Source organism: Podarcis pityusensis, assembly GCF_964106645.2.
Source record: "Podarcis pityusensis genome assembly, chromosome: 7".
In the NCBI taxonomy this organism is placed as follows: domain Eukaryota; kingdom Metazoa; phylum Chordata; class Lepidosauria; order Squamata; family Lacertidae; genus Podarcis; species Podarcis pityusensis.
This window is the reverse complement of record NC_138031.1, coordinates 23897399-23921919: the sequence shown is the minus strand read 5'-3', so window position 1 is coordinate 23921919 and position 24521 is coordinate 23897399. Positions and strand designations below refer to the sequence as shown.

The 24521-nt window shown below is 39.1% G+C and overlaps 1 protein-coding gene across 7 annotated transcripts in view; it reads left to right on the top strand.

Annotated features, from left to right (window-relative positions):
- The window catches only part of VPS13B (vacuolar protein sorting 13 homolog B), a 350839-nt gene that overhangs the window by 179192 nt on the left and 147126 nt on the right, over positions 1-24521 (top strand). For 5 of the 7 annotated variants that reach the window (XM_081013853.1, XM_081013851.1, XM_081013852.1 and 2 more), the window contains exons 26-30: positions 3768-3939; positions 7865-7979; positions 10664-10805; positions 13360-13768; positions 17671-17782. In XM_081013853.1, coding sequence (XP_080869979.1) covers positions 3768-3939; positions 7865-7979; positions 10664-10805; positions 13360-13768; positions 17671-17782 — 950 coding nt within the window. Of the gene's footprint in view, positions 1-3767; positions 3940-7864; positions 7980-10070; positions 10138-10663; positions 10806-13359; positions 13769-17670; positions 17783-24521 lie in introns of all 7 variants that reach the window. The other 2 variants (XM_081013855.1, XM_081013854.1) reach the window with 1 other exon arrangement.

The window sequence follows — 24521 nt, the reverse complement described above, 5'->3', positions numbered from 1 at the left end:
TTTAGATTATTGTTGGAAGGGGGACTGCTCTGAAATTTGTTACTGTTTTGTTTATACATCCAGTACAATTTATGTTTAAAGCCTTGAACGTTGTCAAATAAAAATACGCTTGCATCCTTTGTATGAATTTTTGACTTCAGACATTTCACAGTTAAAGCATACTACTTCTCTTCTGGACCAGAATGATTATTTTGAAATGTTTCACCCCTCAAAGTTCTTTCAAGTATACAAATCTTTCCATAAATGAATTGGTGCGGGGGGGGGGGGAGTTGGGGTGGTATGACCCACTCCAACAATTGTTTGTATTAAATAGCATATGAAGTATTTATTTATACTATCCATAGATGATTTATACATTTAAGCTGTGAGTAATTCTTTTCATGCTGACAGGTTGATAGGGAGTGCTGCTCTCTTATGTGTGCAAAGCTATCAGGATTCCTGACTTTCAAACTGGGTGGTGGCTAAGATGGAAACATGAGTGAGAGGCTTAAGCACCAGAGCTTAGAAACAGTTAATCATTTTTACCACCCCTGTATTGGAGCGAAGGTAGTATAGAGTACAACAGGCCACTTGTTACTGTTTACTTAAGTACAAACAGTTGAGGAAGTGTTTAGTCCTTGGGGAAGCTGTATGATTGAACAGAAACACAGAAGTTATTTTGATAAGGCAGAGCAGTAATTTGCCCAAAACTCTGATCATCCCTGAGCTTTAATGCGGGCCAAGGATGAAGGTCCTATATGTTTGGTTCCTCCAGATGAATAAAGATAAATTCTCCTAGAAAAATAAACTCACTATTTTGGGTCAATTTGCAAGAACCGGCAAAAGAATTAAACTTTGTACTTTAGGGCTTGGCATGAGGAGGGGTGGGAAAATAGTTCAGCCTTCTAGATTCTGGCATTTTTATGGATTTGGCAGCAAAGTGGAAAATTGAGGCATAGATTTACTTAAGTATGCATGTGAGAGATTAGGAATTCAAAATAAAGTGGAATGAGAAATAAAAATGTTTCTTGTCATTATTCCTAACATTTTGATTGGAACCTAATATTTCAAAAATAAAAAATGAAATTTATTTTTAAAAATAGTATTAGAATTTATAGCAATAAATTATTCCCCAGTCTGTCCAAAAGTGTCTAGACAGCTTTCAATTTTGTGGTTGGAAGAGCTAGTTTGGCACCCATCATGGGACCCATTGTTATGATGGCCTCCAAAAACACAAACTGCATGCAAAGCTGTTTGTGTGAAACATGATTTTAGACAGTTCTAATCAGGACATTAAAATCCTTCTCTGTGCAGTTTTTCTTGTGTTGTCTTAATTGCACAACCAGTTTTCTATGCAGTTTACATTCTCAGCTAAAGTCACACCAGCAGTTGCTCATTTCTTCCCTCGACTTGGATTAAGCCATAAAATGGGAGATGCTTTGAGCAATCATCTTTGAGCATTTCCCCCTTTTCTTATATTTGACAAGGAATGAGAAAAACATTGAACAATTTACATTTCTGTATACTTCAGAAGCAAGGGCATGATGACCCATGCATCTGTGATAGATTTTCTGTAATGTTTGGTTCATACAATGAGATATTATGTGATATTTTCATGCAGTTATTACCTAAGAAGTGTTGTCGGCTCAGATAACATTTGTAGTGTACTTCTGAGAATTTGCTAGGTTTGCTATTGTATTCACTGGAACACAGATTTGAGTCCTTGAAAGTTAAACATGTGGTAGATAATTACATACTCATTCCTTCTGTAGAGTATGATTGAATATTTCTGAAATGCTTAATTTATGTTAGGCTCCATGGATTTAATTAATGCTACCACAGGTGAAGTTATGCCCTAATTAATAACCAGTTGATTATCTGTGGAGAGTGATTGAATTTCTAATATATTCAGAATATATTTTGAAGCCTTTTCCCACACTTGTTTTTTTTCTTCAAACATTGCAAAGAGATCTGTAACTTCCAGCTGCTAAACACAAAACAGATTTCTCTGGAAGGAAGTCCTACATCTCAGATTAAAGTCTGAAACAGCTGAATGCAAAAGGTTTTTTAAAATCCAATTTATAAATATCAAATCTTGCCATGACCTTGTTATTTTCTTCTTTCTATAACTTTTTGTTTACTATTGTTAGGATAGATCTTTTGTCATGAAAATGAATCATTTTTGCAATTAGGTCAGTAAAAAAATCATATATATGCGATGAGGGTAGGAGCCTCCTCAGCTGCTGCCATATATATATATATATATATATATATATATATATATATATAGTCTATAAACTATAGTTTGGCAGACATAACTCTGAAAATGATCAACAAAGAAGTTCTGCAATGCTGCTGCTTTCAAGCACATGGAAAAGTATTCTTTTATTAAAATTAAATCACTTGGGAGCAGCAAACCTATCCAGAGAACATCAAAACTGACTTGAACTTCACTTTTGGACCAACAGAGAACACGTTTTCATGTTTTAAACAAGTAATACTTTGACTCCTAATAAGATACATTTGTTTACTTCTGTTATGGTAAATCCATACATTCCTCTTGCAGGAGGGAGATTCTGACTCTTCGTCACTTTTAATTTTTAGTGTTCACCCCAACTTATTTGTCTGTTACGTGCTTTTGTGCCTGACCAAATCAAATGCATTGTAACTGGTTTTCAAAAGTTTGTGTGAAATTTAGATGAATTTTTTGAGGAAAAACTTGATGCAAGAAGGTGAAAATATAATGATGGATGTAGGTTGTTTAGTTACAAAAGAGTGGTGGGAAGGAGGGGGGGACTTGTTAAGTAGCACTATATCAGGGACGTCCAACTCCCAAGAGACTGCGATCTACTCCCGGGGGGGAAAAGTGGCAGTGATCTACCCATTTTTGAGGGGAAGGGAGTTCAGAGTTGTTGAGCTATTTTTAGAGGAGCAGGTCTAAGTTGCTGAGCTTTTTTTAGGGGGGAGCTTCCCAAAGTTGGGTACCTTTTTTTAAATCGCTCACCAACAACACAGCCACTAACAGACGGACGTAGCATTGCAGCAGACAAGGATCTCTCACTAAACAACCGTTTGGACATCCCTGCACTATATCTTGAATTGGGCTCAGTAGCATGTAGGCAGCCCGTACAAACTCTTCAGAAGTAGTATTATATTGTTCTGGACAACTGAACCTGACAATATTCTAGCAATTGCATTTTGCACCAACAGCATCTTCAAGGGCAGCTCAATTTAGAGTGCATTATAGTAATCTTGCCAGGAGGTCACCAATGCATGGGTTACTGTGGCCAGAGTTTCTCCATCTAGGAATGGCAGTAGCTGATGAACCAGAATAGGCACTCCATGACACTGACACTACTTCAAACTCCGTTGACAAAATAGGATCAGGGGGTACCCTGAAGCTAAGTACCTGTTGTCTCAAAAGAAATACAACCCCATCCAAAACAGGCCACTTACTCTGTTATTAGACCTGAGAACCATCAACTCACAACACCTTTGCCTTGTTGGGATTCAACTTCAGTGTCTTGTGTCTCATCCAGCCCATTACCACCACCAGGCATACTCAGCCAAAATCCCACTCTTTTCTGCCTCTGCATTGTAATTCTGTTGAATCTTCCATGGTCTTTTTTATATCTAAGGGAGCAGGAGAAAGAGATATAAACACAACAAAAATGAACAAGATCATACAGAAAAGCATATTAAGGATGTATTTTATATAGATTGGATCTGAATATGATACATTTATGTTAGGTTTCTACTAATGTTTTGGGGTTTGGGTTTCTTGGCAGGGTGAATCTCTACAAGGTGGCGATGATTCTCCGTTCTCAGATTCTGTTACCTTAGAACAAACAACAAGCAATATTGGCGTATCAAGTGGACGTGTTAGCTTATGGATGCAATGGATGTTGCCAAAACTCACTGTAAAGTTATTTGCACCAGATCCAGAAAGTAAAGGAACAGGTATTGCATACAGAATTTATAAAACAAAACTAGTAATTTGAAGTTAACTGGCAGTTTTGCTCCAACAAGTCTTCTAGTATTAACAGAGATGGCATTTGGGAGTCCTAAATCTTTTTTTTTTTTTTTATTTAAATGATATTTATTACTTTTTTAACATTTCCAACACAAACAAAAAAAGAAAAAAGAAAAAAACGAAGAAAACAATACCAATACAATACACAAACGCTACATGAACTAAAAAAACAAATAAAAACAAGCAAAAACAGTTTAAAATCACCTCAAACATTTTCAATATCTTATATTTCATTCCCTTATTTCCAGCGACCTCCTCCCACCTCCCTTTTTGTATTCCACTTCTATTATTTGTTTCAGCAATTCCTTTCCATCTTACTCTGTTTTCTGTTCTATAATTATCTTAACACATTCTTGCCATACTTTTCCTTTAATTTTCTATTAATCTATTTATACCTAATTCCTTATGACATTTCTACTAAAGCCATATAATTTCATTCCAACATTTTTCTAACATTCCTTAATTTTAATCTGTAACTTAATTTTACAATATCTCTATAAATGGTCTTTAAACTTTTTCCAATCTTCTTCCACTGACTCTTCACCCTGGTCTCGGATCTTGCCAGTCATTTCCACCAATTCCATATAGTCCATCAATTTCATCTGCCATTGTCCAACGCTTCAATGTTTTCAAAAAGCAACCATTCTCTCAACCAGCAAAAAGCAGATGGTTCACAGCAAAATTTAAAGGTCTAGCAGGGCAGGTCCTCCTCCTTTGGCATCCATCAATATCTTAAGTTTTACTCGAGGCTTCCTGCCCTGCCAAACAACTCTAGGAGCATCCCTCTGCCACCTCCTGAAACCCTCCATCCCATCCAAAGCTTGCAGTGTTTGAAACAAAAGCAACATCCCCAACAACACAGCAGCCCTCATCCCCACCACAATAACTCGGCCCAACAGTGACAACTTCTGATTTGTCCATATTTCCAAATCCCCCTTCTCTTCAATCCAACATCCTTCACAGTTATCCTTAAGCAGATTCACATTTTTGGCAATCATATCAACCCCCAAATACCTCTCTTTCTCAACCAATGTTAGTATCGCCTCCTGAAACTCTGTCAGGCTTTCCTTTTCCAATTCAGATGGGGCGCTGGTCCTCAAATTCCATCTGTTCTTCTTTAAGTTCAATCATAACGAATGTCAGTTGTCTTTGTATGGATGGGACTCTCCTCTCCAGTTGTATTATTTTAGATTCAGCAGCAAGGGTTTTTCCCCTGACTTCATCTGCAGTTTGCCATATCAAAGTAGATTCCTGTGTCAGTTTCTGAGTGGTTTCTGAATTGGTATTCACCTTTTGTCTCAAGTTGTTCAAGCTTTCTACAGTTGAATCAATTTCAATACTTGCAACATCCAATTTCACATTTCTCGCATCTATTTTCTTGTGGGGTTGTTCCAGTGAATCGTTTATTTTCAATAATGCAGCCACTAAGGCCTCCTCTGTCGACATCCCGTCTGTTTTTTCCTTTCCGTTTGCCATAACACTTAAAGAATTCAAGGTCAATTCCAAAGTCTCACACTTTCTTATCTTGCAGCTGGAAAATCCCCTAGCCCAGCTCCTATCAAGTAAATTTCAAAAGCTTCCACTAGGGGAAAGCGAGTTGTATTTGTATCGGTCAGTATGTCCTCTTTTGAACACAGTTTCAATAATCCAAAATTAGTGTCATGGAACTGACATCGGAGCCAGAGGTGGAGGCAAGGCTCCCAAGCGATGCTGGAGAAGGGCCCAGCAGGGAGAGAGGCAGCTCATCAGCTGGGGAAGGAAATCAGCGTAACACCAGGGATAAAGGGGGGCAGATGGGGGAATCGGCGAGGGGGCTCCAGGACTCCTCGCCGGAGACCAGCGGGGAGAGCACGGGTCCTCCGCTACCCACACCCTCCCTGCGCAGAAGACTTCCGCGCAGGGAGAGTAGGAGGAGACTTGGGGTCAAACAGCTTTTATGCTGGAAAAGGTTTAAGAAACGCCCACTGACGGATTCTGCTAGCGACTGAAACAGCCACGAAGTGAAGGGCTGTCCAGACAGAAAAGGTTTAACAAGGCAACCTAGCCAGGAGTGGCGGCAAATTACGCACGAGCAACCCCTATATTTATTACAATTAGTTTCAATTTTCAGTTACTTTCCTCCTTTTTTAATAAAGTTCAGTAAGATTGTTTCAATTTTTCGTTACTTTACTCCTTTTTAAGTGCAGACGAAGACAATGGAAACAATGTATCTCTCTTATGCTAGCTGTCACCGAACGTTCTATTCGCTGTCAATGAACCTTCCAAAGCACGTCAGTTTTACTGGCAGCCCGTTTCCAGGTTCGGAACGGTGGTATTTTAACTTCCTTACTCACTCCTGCAGGAATATACAATCCAAAGCCTCCCCCCTCTTCTCCTGCTTCCAAGGGGGGGTTTAATATTTTTTACTGATGAGAATTTAGTCCTTTACAATGGGCTTTCCAAGACTTTAGCTTGCAGCCTCTTTGCCTCAGTCTTATTTACAAAAAGGGGAGGTAGACTTCCTGTTTTGAACCTCCCCTGTTTCGGTGCCAAATTAAAACGTTTAAAAATCCAATTCTTCACTCTACTCACGGGTAGTTGCTTTAAGATCAAATTGTCGACAGGAAAAAGTCAGCACTCTCCGGCAACAGCTATGCGGCTTCGCTTCGTGGAAGAAGCAGTCGATCCAAAGCACCGCGCCGCTCACCCCGCGAGTAGGGGTTTCCCCGCGAGTAGGGGAGGCGCAAAAGGTGCCCGCCGAATCCCACGTTCACAGGCTTCAACCGCCTGTGATTTTTAGTGGGTCTCCACCTTCGCCGTGGCGGCCAGACCCGAATTTCCATGAGGCAAATTCCTCCCGGTCAGAGGAATTCCGCCATTGCCGGTGGCGCCAACCCGGAAGTTGGGAGCCCTAAATCTACAGTCTTCAGACTTATTTATTTGAATATTTAAGTCAAACTCAACAAGAAAAGCTCAGGGTACATTACAGTTAAAATGACAAAACAAATATAGAATCCCATCCACTTAAATATTAAGATAAGCTCAGAAAGATTAAAATCTTAACTTGCTACTCTCCATCCCCAGTGCATCTGTGACTAACTTCTTTTTCCAGGCAATACATCCAACCTTTGCAACAGATTACTATTTGGCAAATGCTGCTTTTTTATGGCTGTTTGGAGATTGCTTATATATTTGGGGTTGGATCCAGAATTGCCTTTCTACAAATGAAAGAGCTCCTTGTGTTCACAGAAAGATCTGAGATCAATCAGGGACTCCTATCAGAATAAGGACTTTTAAGATTCCACTTTTCCATTACAGCCCCCCCTGCCTGCAGTGTCACCTCCCATAATGCTCCACTGAATTCCATAACCACCTGGAGTAGTTTTTCAGAGGGCAGAAGGCACTGCAGAGAGGAGGCCTCAAAGTATGGTCTCAGTTGTTCCTTGACAAGCAGGGCTTGTATTTGACGCCCTTCAAACTTGGTACCAAATGCAAGCTCCCCTCGTGTTGATCTCACTCAGGAACTCCAGAGTTCAGTCTATCCCTGGCAGAAGCTTATCAGCACTGACTGCAATCCCTGCATGGATCAGCTGCACTTTGGAATTCCCAGTTGAAAGCCCCCAAATGCAACTGATCCCTGCTAAATGCAGGGTGTGCAGTCAAGCGCCAAGCAGCCGGAATTAGCTGCAGAGCTATTCCTTTGCAATCCAACTTGCCGCCTTTTATGGAATACCTGCAATAGCTGTATAGGAAGACTTCATTTTTGGGGTAGAGAACTTCGAATAAAATGTGGTTGATGCATATCTAAAATGACAACTTCTTAAGGGTTCAAACTCATGGCTTATTTTCATTGGATATTTATTTATATTGCAGAAATATGTGTTGTTGGTGAATTAGAAGACCTCAGTGCCTCAGTAGATGTACAAGATGTCTACACTAAAGTCAAATGTAAAATAGAAAGCTTCAATATTGATCATTACAGAAACAGGTAGCAACCACACCTTATGTGCATTATTATTATTATTATTATTATTATTATTATTAGTTAGTGCTCATGTAGAAACATTTTACTCTTCTTTTTTATCGGGGTGGCGAACCTCTTTTAGGCATTGACTCATGATCAACATTTCAGGGGCTGCATCTTAAAGTGGGCACGGCTGAAGTCTGAAAGTGGGTGTGAGGATAACTGCAGCTCTGAGTTGAGCATTAGAGGTGTCAGTGGGTTCCTTCTACCACTTAGAAAGCAGAGAATGAGATTAACTCCTTTTTGCCAGCAGCTCCTCCCTCTGCTGAACCTCCGTTTCATTTCCTGCATTGCCTGGAATAGTACCCACATGCCCCTTTCCAATGCATACTTCTCTTTTTAACCTCAGTGCCACTATCCAACAGCACATTCCACTAGAGCAGCCACATCCTCACCTGCCTTTTCTACCATACATCTCTGGGAGACAATTGCTGTAGTAGACCATACACGGCCACCTATCAGAGGTTAGCTGGGGTATATCTCACTGAGGCACCTCCCATGCTCATCTTAGAACACAGTGTTGGGAACTTACCATGAACATTATTCTGAGCTGAGTCCCTTAGTGGTGTCCAGGGCCACACTCTGCTAGGTGGTTGCGACTAATCACATATAGATGCTACTCTTCTCTTAACTGGGTCTCCACACTCCCCCCTTCCTTACAGAGTCTGTGTTCTGGGGTGTTCTTTGTTTCTTTCATTCTCCTTCCCTTTATTGTACATTATGCTCAGCATTGGCATGAAACACAACTGAGGTTCAGCAGAGGGAGAGGCTGTCAGCAATGGTGATCTAATTTCTTGCCTTCTGAAAAGTTAAGAGGAATTACAACTCATTTAGAAGCAGTGAGCTTCCATCTTCCCATTCTCAAAGCTTCCAAAGGTCTTTCCCATCAGCTATTCTACACAATTTTAAATAAAATATTTTTATCACTCCATTACTCATCCAGCAAATAAAATAAAAAATAATGGAAAATTTTTAGATGGGGAGGCATGGGGTGCCCCACAAAAAGCCTATTGGCACCATGGCATCATAGCATTGTGTGTGTGTGTGTGTGTGTGTGTGTGTGTAAATAGAAATCTTTAATATTTTAACGTGCTTTTTGAAATTACACATTTTGGCAGGCTACAAAAACAGATTGGATTCTCAAATGTGGCCAGTGGGCTGCTGATTAGTCACCTGTCTTTAGTGGTAGTAATAATAATACAAATAAAAAAGAGATGATTTGAAGTGATATTGCTTTGCCGCAATTTGCACTTGGAAGAAAGCAGCATTAGTTGTAATAAGAAGAATATACTCCGTGTGACAAAGAACATGCCTCTGCTAATATCTGTAGGTTTGATACAAATGTTTACCTTCATAGTCTCTGGAGAGAAATATGTAGTCTTATGGTACAAACTGAAGATTATTTAAGGTTACCTTTCTAATCATTTTATAATGGTGGTTAGCTTAAGACACGAAGCTGGATTTCATAACTATGAAACCAGAAGCTGATGTTTTGTATTTCACATTAATTATACTTTAACTATCACCTTCTGGAGTTATTGTGTTTATGACAATACTTGTGTGAAATTTTGCAGCAATAACAAGCAGCCTGTGGAATTAGGAAATATCTGTGCACTGAAACCTTAGCATGCTCTAGTGAAAAAAGGCTTGCAATCTGACAGTAAACAATTTTCTTAGTTTTTTCTTCTTATTCTTCCAATAGTGTAACTTTTTTAAAAAAAAATACCCCACATGTATTATAGTAATTAATTCAGCATGCTTTTCATATATCTATCCAAATTATTAAAATACTCTTTCTGTCTACAGATTTAGTGCAAATGCTGAGGGGTTTCAGTTGGCTAAATTCCGTATTAAAAATAGTAGTATTCTTTTCTTGATGCTAATCTTTCAATGTAAAATGGTTTAACACTGGTGGGTTTGTACAGTTTGGTTTGCAAATCAGAATGATTACTATATATTTTTTTAAAAATATTCAAAATATAGTTTCATGTAGTTTAAATGTATAGATTCTGACCAGCTGCAGAGAACAGATAAGGTGAATGTTATGTTTTCCAGACCAGGAGAAGGTTGGCAGTCTGGACTTTTTGAAGGCATATTCCTACAATGCAAAGAAAAACTTGTGGTGAGATTTTTGTAGCAGAATAAGATATTTAACCAAATAACTATCCTAAAATCTAAACATTTTTTTTCTCATGCAGAAGGGGGAAGGACTGCAAGAATTATGGTATAAACCACCAATAGCTTTTAAAAAGTCAATTTGTTCTTGTGGCAAAGGAGAAAATACAATTTCCAACTTTTAAAAAGTCCATTAGTACTTGCACTCCATCTCTTTCCATTCTAATAAAGCTTCTGTTCCCTTTTTATAATTAATTGCAAATCAAATTACACTTAGTCATTACCTAGGGAGAGTCCTGCTCTACTTTAATTCCTGATAATTTTTTATTCTCCTGCCAAATAATTAGACTGTGGCAAGTTTCAAGTTTATGATTTCCTTCTTTTGATTAAATTGAATTGTGATTTTTGAGGTGAAGGACTTGCAAAGCCTGCAATGGATATTGGCCGAATTCAGCTTAGTTTTGAAACATATGATTCCCCCCCCCTTATGGCTTTATATTTGTTTTTTGCTTTTTTGCCTGCATCACCTCAAGCTTTGGGGAAGACTCTTGGTCTCTGGGGAAATGTGGAGGTGTCTTCCTTTCCTGTACTGACAAGCTGAACAGACGTACATTGTTGGTTCGACCCGTCAGCAAGCAGGACCCTTTCAGTAACTTCTCTGGCTTCTTTCCCTCTGTAAGAAATCAATGCAATATGTATATTACAGAACTTCCATTAACAAACAGTAGTTTAGAACGATGAACAGCTACTCATGCAAAAGCTTATTTATCAAGCTGGTGGGTTTTTTTTGTTCTAAAATCGCCTCTCTCCCCCAGTAATGTTCTGGCAACAAGTGTGGTCTGTCTACACAGTTGGGAAATAGGACGGCTGCAGAGCAAAGGAAGAATATTCACTTGAGCATCTTTGTGTGTTACAAATGTGACCCTAAAGGACAGGTCACTTTGATGTTTTACGCTATCATGCATAGGTTCTGGATAACTCCTGAAATATTTAAGTCCATTGATTTTGGTGGCTCTGCTCTGAGCATGGCTTAAGCAAGCATATTACTAAAATTCAAAGCTGCAGATAATTGGTTTTATTAGGTCCAGCTAAAATGCCACAAACTAGTGATGAGGCTTTAAAGTTGTCCAGAACTCTTCTTCAGACACTGTGGATTAAGCAGCCAAAAAAAGTGACGTGGGTGGAGAGAACTACTCTCAGCTTTAAAGATACATAGACTACCAAATTTTTGTGACTTTGGATACCAACAATTGGTCTGGGAAAAATGGGTTATTCTACTGTAGCCAGCGCTTTTTTCCTTAAAAATAATAATAATAAAATGTTTACTCTCATTTTGCCTCAAGAAAATCACCATTTTATAGTTCAAATCTGGAAAAATAAATACAGTAAATGGACAAAAGTACAAAGATTCACAAAATGTTTAGGGGTATGCGTACTCCTGTGTCCCCCCCAGAAAAAAAACACTGACTGTGGCTTTAGGGGTTTTTTCCCTAATGGACCAGTGCATCTACGTATGCCATGTAGATTTTTACAAAGGGTCCAGATTTCAGACATCCACATATGCATTATTTATATTTGTATATTTAAGATGTGAATCTTAAGATGTTCCATTTATTGGGAGTAAATCACATGTTACTTTCCAGTGAGAAATTTCAACTTGGTGTTAACCTGTGGTGTGTGATCACACCTTCCTCTCCCGTGGCAGAAAAAAAAATCTGACTATTTGATTACAGCGTCTCCCTGACCACCTAACTGAAAATGTACTTATCATTCAGCAGATCAAATAGCCAGGGAGACACTGCATTCAGATAAACACAGTACAGTCTGGGTCCCCTTGTTACTTTTTCAAGGGTTCGAGGTGAGAAAGAGCCTGAGATTTTAACTAAGTTGAGATCCGCCCCCCCCCCATGGAATGTAATGAATGAACAGACCCAGCATCAGTTAAGAAACCCAGCAAGGGAGGTTATTATTATTATTATTATTATTAGTTAGTGGAAGTTCTGTTCTCCATGATTATTTTCTGTCAAGAACATGTACATGCAAAATTACTGTTGCTACTTATCCGAGTAACTTCATTCTAACACAAATGAAGCTAATTTACTAATTCTTTACCATTTAAAAAAAATTGCATAAATGTAACTAAATAATCAAGTGTATCTGAATGACATTGTTTGAAAATGTATAAAGAGCCATTTGTGCTATTAGCTAAATTGGGCTGAGATACATGTGTCTTAGTAGAACATTAAAAGAATATGTCCAAATTCACTGAACGTACAGGAACATTATTGTATTTGCAAAGGTCCTGTTTAAATAAGGATTTCCCCATTGATTTCACACAAAGGGTTGCACATTCTCATTTCCATTGTATGAATGGAAATTCCACTGTTAATGAAATGAATGGGGTTCCTGAAGAAATTTGGATTAGACCTCATAGAGTCAATTCGTTGACTATTCTGCTATTGGCTTTGGTGGGATTTTGGTTGTGTTGGGGTCCAGTGTGCAAGCACAGAAAGTCAAACTTCCCACCATTGCCATTTCCAGTAAGATTAGCACTACTCTGTTTTGCACCAAAATAGATGCATTTTTCACATTTGTCTTTTCAAACTAGTAGGAACATAATAGATAGATATTAGGTCAAATCTTCATTCAGAAGGTCTGGTTCAGACAAAATGCTATGACAGTGACTTGTAGTGAGCGCTGCCTCCTTCTTTGTGTGCAAAGGGGAAATCAAAGCTTCCATTCTTGGTTTTGAATACATCCATACTTCCAAGTCCAGTTTATTTTAACTGTGGCTTGTTGGCAAATCAAGATTAAACCATAGTTTTCAGAGTTTGGATGTAATAGAAAACAGCTGTATATTGAAAACTAAAAGGGGAAACTTTCATTCTGCTCTTGCACACAAATGAGGTCAATGAGGCATGTGAGCCTGAAGCTTGCTATAGTTCATTGCATCTGAACAGAAAGATGTCAAAGTCCGCATACCCTGATCTGAAACAAATGCATTTTAAAATATCAATTGTATGTATATTTGTATTTGAATCAGTTCTAAGAGTAGCCATGGCAGTTAACATGTACTACATATTCACAGAAACCTTTTCATCTGATGTTCAGGGAAGTGTATAGCTGAAAAGAAATAAAAAATGAAAGGGTTGTTTGACAAAAGTTCTCATAATTTTTACACAGTGCAAATGGATTACTTATTTCTCACAATTTCTGTTTCCTGATACAGGCAACTGCAAAACTTTTGGATGGTTCTCATCAGCAACATGGATTTCTGTCACTGACATACACAAAGGCAGTTACAAAAAATGTCCGTCACAAATTGATTTCAAGAAATGAGCGAAGAACTTTGCATAAATTATCTGAAAGTTTCACTGATGGTTCTCCTCATTTCCTTCATGAGATTCTTCTCTCGGCTCAGGCATTTGATGTTGTCCTCTGTTTTCCTTTTCTCAATGCAATTGCAAGTATATTTCAGGCAAAACTGCCAAGAAGCCAAAAAGAGAAAAGAAAATCGCCAGGCCAACCTATGAGGACTCATATTCTCACATCTCGGAACTTGCCGCTTATTTATATCAATACTGGGGTAATCAGAATCTTTTCCCCCAAAATGGAGGAATTGCAGCACAATATTGAAGGTACGATATTCTCCACCTTATATTAATACAATAAACATATTTTTCTTGGATACTGTTGTTCATGAAAATGCTGTTTCCACTATATATATATGAAGGGTCCCCACTGGCTTGTTCTCCAGTCTTACTGATTTGCAAATTTTAGAGAAAATCCTTTAGAAGTCCAAAAAAGCCTTGCCTGCCTTTCCGGTCATAGAATACATGTCAGCTCAGGGTAGCTACCTCTGCAGTGACCTCTCCAGGTTTCCTCTAATTAACCTTTCCAGGGAAACACTTGTGGCAAAGGACTACTGTGCTTTTGTTATGTGTGTATATTTTTGGCCTTTCGTTCAGTGCTCAGCTCTACTGTGTCAAATCAGTGGTTGAAGTGGATTCATACACCACCTGGATCTAGTATGCTTAATTAAATCTAAGGTTTTGACATAATAATGGGCAGTAAACCTCAACTTGCCCTTTGTATTCTACATAACATACGAGTTTCAGGCATGCATAAAGATACAAGCAGTTGTTAAAGGATGTACAGTTGAACTTCGGTTTTCGAGCATCTCAGAAGCCGAATGTTTCGGAACCCAAATGCCGAAAACCCAGAAGTAATTGCTTCCGTTTTCGAACGCGCCTCGGAACTCGAACGGCTTCCGAGGTGCGTTTCTCAATTTTCACCATTGAAATTGCTGACAGCCCTTTGCGCCTTGGCTGTCGAACGTTTCGGAAGTTGAACGGTCTTCCGGAACAGATTATGTTTGACAGCCAAGGTTCCACTGTACAGTTGCTTTCTAGAGTGCTCAACTATCCCTCCCCTTCCAAGGGCTATGTCTTGATTGCTCCAGGGAGTTTTTTATTGTCAGAGATTGAAGTGGGAGAAGAAAGCTAGTGAGATGGCTTCGTTTCAAATTCACTAAGTCATGTCCATTGAAAAGTAACAGGAAGGCATCCCATCCCACTTTATACCATTTTGAGTGCTGTCCACTTCTCATTATTTTACCTGGCAGCCACCTGCCTTCTTACTTCCTGTCTTGATGGAACATGTTGAAAGACAGCAAAGAAGCATTCTAATACAGGGGTAGGAAACTTGTGGCCCTCCAGAAGTTGCTAGACTCCAATTTCAGCACAGCCAGTAGTCAGAAATAGATAGGATCTGTCGTCCCTCGTCTTCTGGAAGGCCAAAGATGTCTCCCCTTTGCAAGCTCTTATTACCTACAGAGATTATATTGAGCTCTTCCAGCCCTAACCCAGTTTCTATTAGGGACCTCTAGAAGACTAGCTTGTTTTCTGCATCTTCTTCCAAGGATTTGCTTAGTCTTCTGTATGGGTAAAATTGTTTTCTGCCAGGTAATTAATAATTGGTGCTTTTTGGACAAATCAATTTATTGCGTTTTGATCTAGAGTAGTTTTCCGTGATCTTGAAAGTGGCTTCACACAGAGCAAAAGATCCTAAATGGAAATTTCATTTGAAATTTCCCAAAAAGGAAATCATGTCAGACTCGTTTGCTAAATGTGACAAATGTGCTAATGCCTATTTTGTGGTGGGAGGCAGACAAATAGACAGATGTCCACTTCATTGATGTTCAAAATTCAGTAGATTTGCTTTGTGTTCCTACTGTCAAAGCCCAAATTAGTCAGTTTGCCTATTGTTGGGCTACATACTACAGGAAGATTTTTATTTTTTTTAATGCTGTTCATAGGATTATCATTCTGCACATGCTTCTTCACAAAAGCTGTAGCAATGTTAGTTCATTTGGGTGTTGCTGAATAATAATTTATTTGATCATCAGTTTAAAGCATGCATGAAATATGATGCTTAGAGCTACATTTATTTAACTGACTTACTTTAAAAGTCTACAGATGAATTAGAGGGAGCCCCAGGAGTCAAATCAGCACCACTAAGAAGCTAGGTTTGATGATTTAGAAGTTGTGTAAAGTTGATAGCATAAATGTCCTGTAGTTTAAAAAGAAAATGTTATTGAGGTTAGCTTAGACATCTACCAAAGTATTTGTAACTGGAAAAAACCTGAGCATCTATTTAGCCTGATTAAAATACAAATGCTTTGTCCACTTAACTTCCCACATAACCATGGCCTCCCAACCCTATTTTCCCAAATAGTTTATTATACCTTCTCTTCAGTGCAGTTCCTTAATTATTTTTGATGTATTTCATAAGTATTTGATAGCATTACCTGACACACCCACACCCCTGCCTTGGTTTATTCATTAGCTGTGTGTCCAGATTGTTAATCATAGCCTCAGTATGACTGTCTGATTCATCCTGGACGCATCTCAGTGGTGTTGCAGAAGCCAGTTTTTATATACACAACACACATACACATGAGTCTTCTGAGCTGCATGTGAAGTTTGCTTGTTCTTTCCACATCAAGCAATGTGTTATTTAGTAAAGTACTTAGCACTCACCACACTCTTAGCATCTGTAGCTGAAAGCTTAGCTTTCAAAACAAGTTGTCTGGGATATCTCACTGGGTGGCCACAGATGGGGAAATGGGATTGAAAGCTTACGTACATCCTCAAAGCATAGGCTTGTGGAGAACACTAGGCCCAACTGCATGTATATATATCAGATGTCACTGTCAGCTTCTAAAATGTCATAAAATCCTTCATGGGCAAAAAGAAATGTTACAGGATATAGAGTGCAGGTCTCTGTACTGAAATACATGTTCACTTCTTTATTTCTTCACAGTATACCTTGTATTTTTTTAGTAGCTATGTTAAAAGTAATTGCAATGATGGCATAGGTACAATATTTAATAGGAGCTAAAACAGTTAAGATCTCTAAAAAACAATTAAACACTTATTAGGTAATCAGTAAGCTTTCATATGTCAATACCCAACATTCTTTTCCATTCTTCCAGCAGCCAGTCCAAGAATCAGGACTTAGGGCATAGCTTTGCCAGTAGGGAAATACTTGTTTGTTTCCCATTCAGCTTTGTGGGGGAAAGTATATAGATTGTAGATTAGGACACCATTGGAGAAAAATATTGTTTCTTACTCCAGACACTGAGAGAGGTGTAGGGAGCAATTTTAGCTGCCCACACCCCAGCATAGTGTACCTGAGTCCATCCCTTTCCTTTCCTCTCATATAAATGGGTGCCCCACACAAAGGCTGCATACACACTATATATTTAAAGCACACGACCCCCCCCATCATAAGAACCGTAGTTTACCCCCCACAGAGTTACAGTTCCCAGCACCCTTCACTACAGTTCCCTTGATTCTTTTGGGGAAGTCATATGCTTTAAACATACAGTATACGCAAAACCAAAGATGCACAAAGAAGCATTCATTCTCCCTTTTCTCTCTCTGTCTGTCAGAAACAGATACATAAACACACACATTTCTCTGTCCCTGTAATATTCCCAGGGACACTGCACTTATAATAATTACAGGCATTTCACTAGTCAATACTAGTCAATTTAAATATATTCTCATGTTATCCTGATGGTGTTAGGAATGAGGGAAGCTACATCAGCCAAAATAGCATGAATACCAGGCCTAGGGATGGGCAGGGGAACTATATCTGTCTATCTGCCTGCCTGTCTGACTGTCGTATCTGTCTATTTTGTTTGGTATTAATTGGTTTACCAGTAATTTGATTTGAATTAATTTTATAATGAAATGATTTTAGAGTGTTGTATTATTTTATTGTTGTTAGCCGCCCTGAGCCCGGCTTCGGCTGGGGAGGGCGGGATATAAATAAAAAATTATTATTATTATTATTATTATTATTATTATTATTCATTGCAGAAGTTAATAATAATAATACAGTAATGATGATGATGATGATATGGTTGCTCCACTGAAAAGTCACCTCACTCATTGCATTGGAAATACCTTCATTAATACATCTGGCTCTGTATGTATCCACAAATGTTGTTTGTTTCCTACTTCAATTGCAGATAATAAGACGAATAAGGAAGATACTTTGGTACTTAAAATTGGCTCTGTGTCGATGGCTCCTCAGGCTGACAATCCTCTTAGTAGAGCTGTGCTGAGGAAAGACATTTACCAGTAAGTGTTTTTTATTTGACAAATTAGAATGAGAAAAATGTTTGAAAAATCCAGAAATGTTTTTAAAAATCAAAACACGATATTATCTTGAGAGAGAAGATATGAAATCATTGATCTGGCATTCATGGTTGACGACTGGGATTGCATTGTTTTATCCTTGCCTGCACATTGCACATTGTACATTGAATAGTATTTGCCTAGCCCAGTGTGCCGAGTTCTATCAGCACAATCTGTACTCTTGATTTTGTATTCAAGACATAGTGTTCATGTAGTTTGAGCAATGCATGTTGGGTTCTGCATATATAAGCTCACATGCAAAAATAAAGTTGAATACACAAAGAACTGGCAGGCAAAGTAAACTTGCATGATCCTGAGCCCCTCGCTAATTACACAGTTTAAACGTCATCACAGGGCTGGAATAAAAGTTATCCAGTAAAACATGTATTCTGATGAAAATCTTTTTGTATAGAATTTTCCTTTTTTACATTGATTACTGAATTATCGTGCGTGCTTTCATATTTTTTCAGACACTTCAACAGTCTGTGAAGCACTGATGAACGATAAATTAATTTTCAGTTACGTTATCATGATCTTAAGGGCTCCCCCACCTCTGCAAGGAAAAAAAAATCAGTCAGGAAAGGGATCTCTCTTTTTTTTGCAAATACCTTCTCTCTCAGTAGCTGCCTAGTGTGAAAGTGATTTTCATAATGTTAAATGGTTAGCAGACATTCAAAATGCTGGACTGTTGATGTCATGTGGATCAAAGCTGTGAAAGAAAGCAAACTTCTAAGGCAAAGTTTCACAGTAAACACATTCTTTGTGTGAATGTCGTGCTCTGGATTGTGTCACTGACTTTCTGCAAACCACACTAATCATATGTAGGCAGCAAAACTGGAGAACATATGTAATCAACATGATAAAAATAATATATGATTCTTAGTAGAGTTGGCACTGCTGAGAAACATGAAAGTATAGTTGCAAATAATACCAAGTGAGAAAAGTCACAGAAATACAGATGAACAAGTGTCTTATGCTTCCTGTTGGTCTGTTTCTCAGATGTGGCATTTTCGAACTGTACTTCAATAGAAGTATGTTACAAACATCAAAATCCTTTCCCAGCAGTAAAATGTTTTACGGCTTTAAAAATGACAGATATTACTTTGTCAAGCATAGGAATTCCTCAACTGGTTCAGGCTCCTTGCAACTTACCAGTTTCTATCCAAGGGGGTGGGGTGGGGGGAGAAACTTTGTCATAGTGCACTTAAAGGTGGGTTTGCCTCTGAATACCATTTTCACATATTCAGAAAAATGTGATATATGAAGTGGTGTCATGGGTTTGACTTGGAAATAGACCCATAAAAATCAGGAATGTTTTCCTTGAGCATGCAAGCACACCAAGAAAGCAATTGTGTCATCTTCTTTAGGAAAACGAAGATTAGATGTAGTGATAGGATTGAAAGGTTTTCTAGGAAGCTTACAGATGAGAAAGTAAGAATAAACACCCAGGGTACCAGAAGTGCATATCCCCCCAATATACCTTAACGTGCTTGAGAAAGGTGTGCCAGGGTAGGGCAAAATGTGCGTCCATGTGAGGTTGTATTCTGTGAATGTCTTGTTTGGCAAAAGTGTTTGGGATGTATTGCTTTTGGTACAGTGGTACCTCGAGTTACATACGCTTCAGGTAACATATGCTTCAGGTTACAGACTCCGCTAACCCAGAAATAGTACCTCGGATTAAGAACTTTACCTCAGGATGAGAACAGAAATTGCATGCCAGTGGCATGGCGACAGCGGGAGGCCCCATTAGCTAAAGTGGTGCTTCAGGTCAAGAACAGTTTCAGGTTAAGAACGGACCTCCGGAACGAATTAAGTACTTAACCCGAGGTACCACTATACTGTGAAAGCTGTGAGGTTGTACAAAGAATCTTGTGAAATCTTAAGAGACCTCTCTGGAAACTGAGGTTATGATAGTACTGTTGTAATCAAAACACTATGTAGGGTATTTTATATTGTGTACTGTTCAGAGGTACAGTGGTGCCCCGCAAGACGAATGCCTCGCAAGACGGAAAACCCGCTAGACGAAAGGGTTTTCCGTTTTTGAGTTGCTTCGCAGGACGAATTTCCCTATGGGCTTGCTTCGCAAGACGAAAATGTCTTGCGAGTCTTGAGATTTTTTTTTGCTTCCCCCCCCTTTTTCTAAGCCGCTAAGCCGCTAATAGCCTTTTAGCAGCTAAGCCGCTAAGCCTTTAATAGCCGCTAAACCGCTAATAGCGCTAATCCGCTAAGCCGCTAATAGGGTTGCTTTGCAAGACGAAAAAACCGCTAGACGAAGACACTCGCGGAACGGATTAATTTCGTCTTGCGAGGCACCACTGTACATTGTGCAGTTTGGGGATGGAAGCATTATAGACTAACTTCCTTCATCAGTTCAAGCTTAATTTATTTTTAAGAGACCTAGTTCCATGTGAATTTCAGTGTGTAATGTGTGGAGCAGCCCTCAATACATGATTATAGTGCTGCATTGTGGTATGAAATTCTATAACCTTTCTGTAAAGAAGACTAGATGGCTTCATGCATTTGTGGCAGGGGATGGGGAACCTGCGCCTCAAGACATTGCTGGACTATAGATCCCATTATCCCTGACAATTGGCTATGCTGGCTGAGGGAGTTAGGAGTTGGAGTCCAGTAACATCTACAGGGCTACAAATTTCCATCTCTGCTTTATTGTCTCTCAGTTAACACAGTTTATCATTCTCACTTTGATACAGCAATCACTTACAGCTGTACTTGACTTCCATTTTTTCACTGGGACATATTTCTGTCAGATGAAAAGCTGAAGGGCTGCACAGAACTTTGTTCCATAGAAGCCAAGAAACAAGAACTAAATGTATTTTCGTCTGAAACAGGCAGATGAACCTTTTCTTAGTTGCTTGAATATTTATTGTACTACTCTTTGGTGCCCCAAAATTCTTCCAGGATAGTTTACAACAAGGTGCAAAAACACAATGCACAATTAAAAACAAAACAACAAACAAACAAACAAACAAACAAACATAAAACAGCAGTATTTACCAAATAAAGATGGGGATAAAAGCTAACAAGTCACAGATCGAAGAGGTCTGGGCAAATAAAAAGGACTTTGCTCAGGTGTCAAAAAGATGCCAGACTCTGCACCAGGCAGAGGAGAGTCCCAGAGCTGGGGTGTCACAGCAGAAAAGACCCAATTCCTGATTCATACCTGCCTTACTTCCAAAGGCATAAAAAACAGGGGAAAGCTTCTCAGGAAGATCTTTGTGAAGTTCATATGAAATAAAGGGATCCTTTTGGGGGCAAGCCATTCAGGGTTTTGACTGTTAATTAATTAAACAACGAATTGTGCTCAGAAGCAGTATAGAAGCTGATACTGCTGTTTTAAGACTAGAAAGATACATTCTGTATTTCCAGAATGTATTCTAGTCTGTTTTGGCCCAAATACATTCTTAACAATGTTCAACAACAGCCCAATGTACGTATCATGCAGGATGGTGGTTAAAACAGCTCCTTCCCTGTGTCTCCATATGATAAAATGTGGTCAGGGTGTATAACATGGTATACGTGGGGTGTTATTGTTGGGATCAGAGGATATACTGGAGGCTAGATGGAAACCTTTGAGGTGTTGACCTGCGTGCATCCAGCTGCTCACCCTTAACTATTAATAAGCCGTTTCCTTTGTGAGAAAACTTGAAGTTTGTTAGAATGTGGAAGCAGTTTGTAGGGAACCAAATTCTCAGCTTAACGTAGCTGAAAGATGACTGAAAACATGAAGTTGGAAGTTGGAAGAATATCCCACTATATTGTCTTACTTGAATTTCGAAGCACTTATTTCACCTTGTCTAAAAGCAGCAGACATGTCACCATTTAAGTACATTGAGCTGCCCTTTTCACCTCCTGTTACATCATGACTGGTGTTCATGGAGGCTACTTTATCTTTAATGGCTGGTAGAAGAATCTGTACTCTAAGATGAGGCTCCCCTTAACTTCACTTAGGTTGGAAATCCTGCCTGGTAGTAGTGTGCCTGGTTCAATTTAGCAGATAATGTGAGTCTCCCTTGTGCACAAGCACTGTTAGTATTAATCACAATTAAATCCATATTTAACATGTCAGATCATTTACTCAAGTTTTCTGCAGCCTCTATGGTTTTGCTGCTGAACCTTGATATTCACAACATCATACTGTTTTTGTATGCTTTACAGGAAAAAAGATTTGTACAGAGCACTAGAAAATGAAGTCAGGGTTCATAATGATCTAGGGCAGGCTTCCTCAGCCTCGACCCTCCAGATGTTTTGAGACTACAGTTCCCATCATCCCTGACCACTGGTCCTGCTAGCTAGGGATCATGGGAGTTGTAGGCCAAAAACATTGGAGGGCCCAGGTTGAGGAAGCCTGGTCTAGGGAGATTATTCTTAGGTGCATAACCATAGGTATCAGGGCGGAAAAACATATTTGGGAATAGTGGTGAACTATTGGCTCTCAAATTTCAGCAGTGGCCTGTGCAACACTAAAATCCGATGCCCCTTGCCTCTCACGCTCTGTTTTACAGCACTGTTGTGCCCCCCGCCCCCAGCAGCACGGCACCCAGTGCAGCTGAACCAGTTGTGCTATCCTAAAACCGCCTCTTTGGGGAAGATTATTACACCAGAGCACTGTTATAACTAAGTAGCTTCATGATATTAATAAATCTATGAAAATGTGGGGAGCTGTTTTCTAAAAAAAATTCCAGACTCTGTGATTTGGATCTGAGAAGTGGTCTTCAGGATTTGGAAGAACAGTTTTCTACTGGTAATTAAATTATATGATTTCAGGTCTTTTCTCCTGTATGTCAAGCTTTAGAGAGCCTGACATGCATTCTTTTTTGGACCAAAGCAGTAAAATGCCCTAGTGTGCATTTTGCTGATGTTGCCTGTTAGCATTCGATTGTATTTGTATTTAAATCAAATTCCAGTTGGGCAAATAGTTGACTTTCCACAAAACGTTTCATTGTCCCTTGGGCTCTTCCTGCTGATTTCAAAAATATGTTTTTGAACAGTCATTTCAAGGATACTTTGCTGCCATATATGTTTAACATTGACATATAAAATCCTTGGTTGTGGTAAACAGTGTTACTGTAAAATAATTCAGAAAAGCTTCAGAAAGCTTACTGTTACCATTTTTTATTAATGGCTTGTGAGTAAATATAATTTACATTGTATTTGGTTTCAACAAATGTTTTGTTTGTTTGGAAAGTATTCTCTAGTAATATTTAAAACAGATTATTTTCTTTCTTTTAATTATGGTGGAATTTTAAGTTGAATATAATGTGAAGGCTATGCTTCTGTTACTAAGGTAACCATATCCTTGTTGTAATGAGACATTTGTTAACTTCTGTATACAGCTTGTGGTTCATTCCATAAATACTTGTGGGTTCTCTGATGTCCTTCACAAGGTTTTATCTATGACAAATTTTTACCACAGCTCTTGAAGTGCTTTGTGAAAATGGGTGTGGGTTTCTTTCTTCTTAAAATTATTCTCTAAAATCTTAGCACATTTTTAAAAAAATCTCCCTCTTCAGCTTTGTTGCTATTTAACGTATTCCATCCTTTTTTTTACCGTGTGGAATCTTCACCCAGTGAAATAAATTTATCAGTAGCCCTTCATTGAGTTAAGGGGAGACGACTTCTGTTTATTCATTAGGTAAATTTATTTTACACCAGTATTGTGGGACCAATACCTTATCCCAGGTTTACTTTTTATTGCAAAATTTACACTAAGGATGGGGAACTTGTTGCCTTCTAGGCTACATCTTCTATTTTTCTTGACTATTGGCCATCTTGGCGGGGACTGATTGGAATTGTACTTCAGCGACATCTAGAGGAGCATAAGTCCCCACCTTTCACAATCCTTTTAGTATTAGCTAACATGGTGTCCTTTGACTCCCAATTTCCTTTAGCCACAGCTGGCATGGCCAGTGGTTCAGAATGATAGGGGTCGAATTTCAACACCATCTGAAGAACACCACTTTAACTCCTCCTGTTTTAGGGCTGGGTGCTGTTTTCCCAGTGAGTTCCATGTGTGGAAGACACTGGCAGAGCAGACCCCGGCTGCCTTTAGGACAGAATCCTCTGGAAGATCCAATCCTGCTGGGATCTGCTTCCAGCTGGGGAGCAAATGTCTCAGTCCTGCTGAATTTGACTGTACATGTGTGCTCCCCTGCAGAACAGGCATGTGCAGGAAAACTTATTTTACTCTATTTTACCTATCGCCATGCCCCAGATCACATGGGATGTCCATCCCAGTGCAATCTGGGGCTGTCTCCATCTGACTAGCCTGGTTCTGCCCAAACCAGCCCAATACGATTGGGGCTTCAACTGAATCCAGCGTGCTGCTCTATCAGATACATTAACTGATGGGAGTGCCAACATTGGTATTAATATAAAGTAACCCTGGAACTCACTAGCAGACACCTAAAAACAACTCTCTTATTTAATGATAACTGATTTGATATAAATAACATTTTCTCACAAGTGGAAACTAGTGCGACAGTGCGAAGAACCGTAGCTGGCATAAAACCACCATTCAAAAATGTCTTTGGCATATGTCTCCTGTATATTGTGTGCATTGATGTTTAGCTGATTTAACTTGAAGGCTTTGTGTTTGGCTTTGGCAGTCACAAAAGCAATGGTGTACACTGTGGCTTCCTGCAGCAGGAAATAAGTTTCAAGG